Source organism: Balaenoptera acutorostrata, chromosome 9 (genome assembly GCF_949987535.1).
Source record: "Balaenoptera acutorostrata chromosome 9, mBalAcu1.1, whole genome shotgun sequence".
In the NCBI taxonomy this organism is placed as follows: domain Eukaryota; kingdom Metazoa; phylum Chordata; class Mammalia; order Artiodactyla; family Balaenopteridae; genus Balaenoptera; species Balaenoptera acutorostrata.
This window is the reverse complement of record NC_080072.1, coordinates 89,677,320-89,684,855: the sequence shown is the minus strand read 5'-3', so window position 1 is coordinate 89,684,855 and position 7,536 is coordinate 89,677,320. Positions and strand designations below refer to the sequence as shown.

The window sequence follows — 7,536 nt, the reverse complement described above, 5'->3', positions numbered from 1 at the left end:
ATTTTTCACATTAGATTATTTAAGACCAGGAACAGCTGTGTACATGGTAAGCTCTTAATACAGATATATTTTGAGTTTACAGAATTGGTAAAATAAGGACTGAGTTTAGGAGCATATAATCTAATGCTTTAGGCTCAAGGAGCTCTCTTGTTGGGGGGGTGGCACATAGCAAGATGGAAGTGTGGTCTGGCTCTGTTAGGTACTTTACTCCATTCCTGAGGTTTGTGAGTGAAGTTAAAATATCCCAAGGCATGGTCTACAAGAGGAGTTGACCAGTGCGAGAGATAATAGGAATGTGCTGTAAGGAATACTCATCACCCAGTAATGCGTGAACTCTGGAATACATGGGAAAATAATCACTGCTGATTACTGACCTCTAACGCCAAGTTTACAGAAAAATCTGGTACCTAAATCAAGGCTAATTCATGTCCATCTCAAAGTTTTCAGTTTTGAAGAAGAAAAATCTTGGTAAGATTCAAATTTAAACTACTCCACAGTTCATTATTAGTTAATGCTCTTCCTGGACAAAGTTTTGCTTTTTGTAGGGAGGGGGAGGTGGAGATGTTAGAATATAAGTGAAAGTATTTTGGAAAATAACTAGGATATAAATTTAACATTTTAACATTAAGCATGTCAGATCTTGTACTCATTTTATTAATAAGTACCCAATTGCATAGCTGCTGGCATAAGTAACACCTAAGTGCGAGAGTGCAAGAGTAGAGTCAGCCAGTTCTATATAGTTAGGTATGGGAGTTTATAGGAAATAAGTTTCCACAGTGATTTTGTAGAAGCAAAGATAAGGTCAAAGCATTCCAAGTTTTTTTGAGGGATAAGGAGAATATAATAGGTTTGTTAATTTTAGGACATCATATAGTTCTAGAAAACTTTCAGACAATAAATTACCCTATTGATAGAAAAATTCAAGTCCAGGCCAGGTTTAAGAAAATTATATTTGTTTTTAATTGTCACATTTCAATTATTTCTATTACACATACATTAGTTTCTAAAGTTAAAAAGTTTTAAAGTTAATGAGAACTTTATTTAAAGACCTTATGTTGAATTAGAAACTAATAATTACAAGGAAGTTGTTTTATATCTAGAAAAGACAAGAGATGTTTAAAGTTTGATGTGAATGTTCCTTAGCATATAAATTGGAAAGTTGATACTTTTGTACTGAACAATGAACTGACAGAGGAATGGGAGTTTAAAAAGTACATCACTTCTGTATTTTAAAAATTATTTTCTTAGGAGAAAGGCACTGGTCCCAAAGTCAGCTCCTTTTTCTTAAATTAGAGTTGGATGTACTTTGTGTCTTATGTGTAATAACATCCAATTACTGTTACTGCATCGTTGTATCTAATCCACAGACAAGTCCATATCTGATATTAAAAGGTAAGTAGGCTTGGGTGGCTTGGACTCCTGCCAGAGCTGTTTTATAGAAGTACAGAGGTTAATAGAAGCAAAGGTTTGCATACTATTACATTGGCCCTACATCTTTATAGCTGGAGGAAACTGTCACTGCTAAGGCACATCTTGGTAATAAAAAACTTCTTTCACAGTGTGGGATTTATTCCTGATGCAAAAATTTACTAGAGACAAAAATTGTTTTTCAACTGGTAAAGCAAGAATTCTCACGTATTACTGAATACTTGGAGGCAAACAGACTTTTCCCAAATGATATTTAAGTTACTTAACACCATTACAAATATCTTTGAAATAAGTATATCATGGCAGTACTGTTTTCAGTAGTTTCTGCTTGATGCTAAGTTAACTTGAGAAGGAGAAAGAATTAAAGCAAAACAAAACAAAAGAAAACGGCTGATGAGAAAATCTCATTCCATCAAAAGGAACTCTTAGAAAATAAAACTAGTGTTTAAGATAAACCTCTTCATCCATAATGAAGGCCCTCTAATTCACATGACTTTATCACTGAAAACCAAAAACTCCAAATACACGTTGCTCTTAACTTACACCAATGGCATTGTGACAATTAATGTAGCTTTCTCTTTGATAAATTTTGCTGTAGTCATTTCAGTATCCACAGATTCTGGAAGATTCAGATGTAATCTGTACTCAGAAACCTCGATCAATAAGTCATCCTAAGAATAATAAACCAAGAGAAATTTTTAAAGATGAAAATAGAAAAATATTTCCTGGTTAAAATTTGTGTTGTTTATCGTTCCCAGTTATTCACTCCTTTCGCATAAGAAGAGGATCCCACTTACAAGCAATAAAGTTGCTGTTGTAAATCCCTGAGATTTTGAGGTTGTTATTGCTGCTCAGTACATCAAAAGTTAACTGATAAAGTACCAGAAGATGGGTGTTGCCATCCTAAATTATGTGGCATTGACTTTGGGGCTGACCAGCAAACAGCAAGGAAACTTAATGGTGACAAAGCCCTTTTCACAATAATTTGGAAGACATAATGTACCTGGTTAATTTGTGGCTTTAGGTACAGAAGTGGGAAAATAGAATGTTATTTGCACGCGTTGGTTCTATTGGCCACATTTAACAAGGAACTACAAAAAGATGAGCTTAGAAAAGAATTTCTCAGTTTGCAAGGGAAAATACAGAATTGAAAGGGAATATACAGAGCCCAGAAATTCTAAGACTTGAGGAATGAAAAATGGAACTAATTTTTATTTTCAACCAGTAAAGTTGAGAAATTATTTCTTTATCAACAAAGGCTGATTAAAGCTGCCTAGAGGCAAATACTAAATCATAAGTCTTTATACCCTTTGCTAAAACCTCTAACTGGATTAAGATGGACCTCATTAAATCCTTACATTTGGCCCAGGTGACAGCAATTAAGTCAAAAGAGGCTATTGAAAAATGAACATGTCTAAAAAAGAATTGAGAGGTGTAGCACTGACTGGAATCAAAGAAAGAAAGTGCTACCAGTCTGGACTAAAACTAATTTAAAATAATCTTTCGACCCCAACATTCCACGGGCAGCAAACAGGCTGAGTAAGCTGCTCAGCACCTAATGACAGCATATTCTTCAATGCTCTTTTCAGATGTGGCTAAAGTAGATTATGAAAAAGGAAAAACGTCCCAAAGAATGGAGCTGAAAGTCATGGAAAACAATGGAACTAGGAGGCTAGGTAATCAAGGAACCTTGTCAAGGGACCTAAGCACGAACATCCTGTATCTCCAGGAAAGGGACCCTCGCAGTATCTGCCTAACAGGATTTCAGAATTGCCGTGCATCAGCAACTACTGTGTGCCTCACATTTTTTTCCAGTTTCTGAATTGAGACTCTTAATTGTGGTTTTCCTCTCCCCATTCCACATTGTATGGTGCATGGGGTTATGGGAATAACTTGTCTTTGCAGTTCAGGCAAACTTTGTCTAACGCAGATTATGATGGCAAAATCCTGGACTTTGGAGCCTGATACTGGGATTGGATGTGTCGTTCTGGGGAAAGAAGCAAATATTTGTGACCAAGAGTGTGGACTGTGGTAGACTGTAGAATTGTTACTCTTCTTTTACAAGAGGATTATACGTCCTTGCCATGTAACTTCTAGTGACTACCTGTGAGAAGAATGTGATTCCCAGCCCTGTTGATGTAGGACTTGGCCTTGTGACTTACTCTGATCAGTACAGTGTGAGTAAAAGTAATATATTCCATATCTGAGAGGAAGTTTTAGGATCTATTGCATGGTTTGGCCATTTCGATTTTTCCCTCTTCCATGAGAATGACTTACCTAAATTGGGAATTGTTTCTTCCCCTGTATCTTAAAATGTGCAGCACTCATGGAGCAAAGCAGGCTGAGCTGATATGTAACCTGAGCAAATTATTGTAAGCCACTGAGATTATGGAGTTTGTTACTAAAGCATAATATAGTGAATATTGACTGATACAAATGTACAGTATTATCTATTCAACTTACCTCAGAAACACTAAGGTCACAGAGAGATACTGAATTAATACCAGGTAGTTCAACTTTTAATTCAATTTTCAGAGGTTTCTCATTCTGATCTGCCACAATTTTTAATTCATAGGCTGGTCTCTTCATCTCCACTTCAATCTCTGTACTAGAAATCTCTTCTATCAGACACCTTGTTTTACTTGAAACTTCGTCTTTTGGCAGTAAAAGTTGAGGAAACTGATCTGAATTGCTCACAGTACTGCTTCTTATCTGTTCAAGGGTTAGTTCTTTATGAAAAAAAAAATAAGATGAAATCACAAAATCAATGAACAACATCAAGTACTATCAGGCGATGAACTGTAATAGATGTAGCGTTAGCCAAGATGGCAGATAAAGCTGCAGCTAAATCGGTTTGGGAAATCTTAAAAGACTCTTAAACCAAAGAATCTGGTTTAAAAGTTTGCAGGATTTAAACATCTTTAAGGACATGCTAAGTTTTAAAAAAAAATTTTATTGAAGTATAGTTGATTTACAATGTCGTGTTTAATTTCTGCTGTACAGCAGTGACTCAGTTATACATATATATAATTTTTCATATTCTGTTCCATTATGGTTTATCACAGGATATTGAATATAGTTCACCGTGCCATACAGTAGGACCTTGTTGTTTATCCATCCTATATATAATAGTTTGCATCTGCTAATCCCAAACTCCCAATCCATCTCTCCCTGTCCCCCCTCCCCCTTGGCAACCACAAGTCTGTTCTTTATATCTATGAGTCTGTTTTTGTTTCGTAGATATGTTCATTTGTGTTATATTTTAGATTACACATATAAGTGATATCATATGGTATTTGTCTTTCTCCTTCTGACTTACTTCGCCTGGTATGATAATCTCTAGGTCCATCCATGTTAGGACATGTCAATATTTCTAATATCTAACATTTATTTTTTTCTATCTTAAATTTCTCATCTTTTGCAATTGAGACTTCTAATCTGTAAAATGTACACCAGAGGCAAAAAACCATTTTAAATCAGTTTAATTTTCCATTACATTCATTAACTTACCCTTTCTCATTTTCTCTCTTAAATCTGTGGGATCAGTTTGGTTTCCCATCAGATTTTGTTTCATTCTGTGAACACGTCCTTTTATTCTAAATTTGGTAACATGGTAAGAGTTTGAGAGAGTGAATTGGAGTTTTTCCTCAATGCATTTCATGGCCATCCGTATTAGTTGATCTTTTTTCACTTGGTCTTTTTCTGCTGCCTGGAGAACATCAGGATGGTAGGCAACATCAATGACTGTGTAAACATCTGTGTGTGTAATTCAGAGGGTGTGAAATGAAAATGATTTGTTTCACTAATGATATCATCAGGTAATATATTAAGCCATACCCTGATAAAGCTGGAAAAGTATAAATTCTATTCCTATATTTTCAGAGACAATCACAATGGTGCTATATACACAAAATTCCAATTAGAGCATTTCTTGACATTTTATATGGGTTAAAAATAGCTCATATTATTAGAAAAGTAAACAGTATTCAATTTTCATAAAGGTATACTTATCAGTCATTAAGTATATTATGACCAAATAAAATATGTAATGCCTTTTACCAAGGAAAATCTGGTTCTTGCTTATTTCCCCCAAAATTTTTAAAATGTGCTTTCTCTCCCATAGTTCTATGTACCTGATGTCTCAGACATATCTTCTGGTCTGCCAACACTTAGAGGTACTGGATGAGTGGCTGACTGGGGAGCTGGGATCCTTTTCCACTGACATAGGTTGATAAAAAGTATTTTTTCTTTCGGTTTCTAGAAAGCAAATAATTTTGCATATCTCAAAACCTAGTTTTTTAAATTTTAAATAATATCCTAAAGGTAACTCATCACAGAATTTGAAGAGTGAGAACTTTAGGCTCCAAATAAGTCATTCCATGGATTTAAACTGCGTTTGAAAAACTGTAAGAAATTACTGTTACCTGATTTCCCTAAAGCTGCTGGCTTTTCATTAAGCATCCAGTTGCTGCTCCCACAGGAAGTGGGAGGAGGGTGGGGGAATTGATCTAAGCTATTCCAGGTGAATTTGACCCTATTTCACCACTTCCTTACCTCCCCAATCAAATAAGTTTTCTTTATTTGGAAAATCTCCAACTCTATTATTCTCCTTTAAATAATTATGTTACTTTTAATTTTCACCCTCGCAGAAAAATGGCTCATTTTGAGATCTCCAAAATGTATCAAATATGAAATTCCCATTCTTACTCCTTCAACACAATCTTCCACACTACGTTTAATTTTCCACTCAGAGTGGCAGTTTCCCTCAAGTGTTCTTGTGTTAAAGTAGTAATAGCTAAAGGTAAGCCATTCTCTGGTTATTCCAGGACCATTTCATTCAGGACTTCCCTTTCCCTGGGCACCAAGTCTACATACCAGGATCCTGGTTTGTAGACAGAGCTGTGGTTCTGGGGCAGCACAGAGCTGTTTCCCCTCTTTCAGCTGCTGTTGAATGAACTTCTCATAGCTCTCAGGGTTACTTTCAGCCAGATCATCTAGGAGGTTCCAGAATTGAGTAACTTGGGTGAGCAGACCCTTCGAGGATGACTCCATGATTGAGATGAATAGGCCTCTTAAGTCTGTGGAAAGACATGACTTAAGGAAGGAAAAAAGTCTATTGATTCACTTCTGCTTTTGGGGGAGGAGGAACAGTTCAGGAACTGTTTTGTTGAAGTTAGCAGCTATCCTTAACCCCTGTGTGTAAAAGATTGTGGATCAGCACCACTTTATCTTTTCCTTATTCTCTAATTATCTAATACCTTTTCCTACATTCTCAAGATGTTCTCTCAGATAATAAGGCCTTACCTCTGCCTAGATCCTCACAAGCCCTGAGAGGACAGAACAGTCATTTAAAGACTGTATTTCCTGGGATTTTCTTGTTCCAGCACCCGGGTATCGGCTGACTGGGGCCTATCCAGTTCCTGATTTTGTGTGGGTCGAGGGCCACATGAGACTTTCTCAATCCTCAGCATAGTTTAGGAGTTAAAAGCATGGACTCTGCAGCCAGAATGCCTAGATTCCAGTCTTAGCTCTATCACTTACTAGCTGTGTGATCTTGAGAAATTAATTTACATATGTGCCTCAGTTTATTCTCCTCGAAATGAAGACGATAATACCTATCTCATAGGGTTATCGTGAGGATTAAGTAAGGTAATACAGAGAGGGTGGAACCCTTGGTAAGCATTCTATGAGAATAATAATATTCTACCACTTGAATAACCGCCCTCCCTCAATGAAGGAGTGTCCCACAGCATCCACAGAGTGAGGAAAAGAGAAGGTTTGGGTTCTCCAAATACTACATTAGGGTTAGACTAAATGAGAAATTTAATCATCTTTCCAGAGGTCGGCGAACCCACCTCTTCTCTCGGTTTCTTGACAAACCGCGACGCCTGTTACCAGGGTAACCAGACTGGTACAACATCTAATTGAGTCCGGAAAGCTCCAGGAAGAAAGGTCTTTTTACATCCAGTTCCGGAATCTTCTTCTGGTGCTGGGCTTGCTTTTCGGCTGAGCCCGACCCACTTCTTTTCCAGGAAGGCGCCCGCCTCCCTTTCTACACCTGTCGACTTCTAGAGTGTCCTGGAAACTCTCTTGTGGGAGTCTCTGGGA

The 7,536-nt window shown here is 36.9% G+C and overlaps 1 protein-coding gene across 2 annotated transcripts; it reads right to left on the bottom strand.

Annotated features, from left to right (window-relative positions):
- Positions 1-802: 802 nt before the first annotated feature.
- On the bottom strand, positions 803-7,535 carry PIH1D2 (PIH1 domain containing 2). 2 transcript variants are annotated; one of them, XM_007172956.2, is made up of 6 exons: positions 7,284-7,532; positions 6,304-6,506; positions 5,562-5,685; positions 4,939-5,184; positions 3,892-4,157; positions 803-2,099 (listed from the first exon to the last, which is right to left on the bottom strand). In XM_007172956.2, exons 2-6 carry the CDS (start codon positions 6,478-6,480, stop codon positions 1,968-1,970), a joined length of 945 nt encoding a protein of 314 aa, XP_007173018.1. In that variant the 5' UTR covers positions 6,481-6,506; positions 7,284-7,532; the 3' UTR covers positions 803-1,967. The 2 variants fall into 2 exon arrangements, with proteins under 2 accessions (XP_007173018.1, XP_057408086.1); XM_057552103.1 differs by lacking the exon at positions 5,562-5,685 and having other exon boundaries at positions 4,939-5,137; positions 7,284-7,535.
- Between the last annotated feature and the right edge of the window lies 1 nt (position 7,536).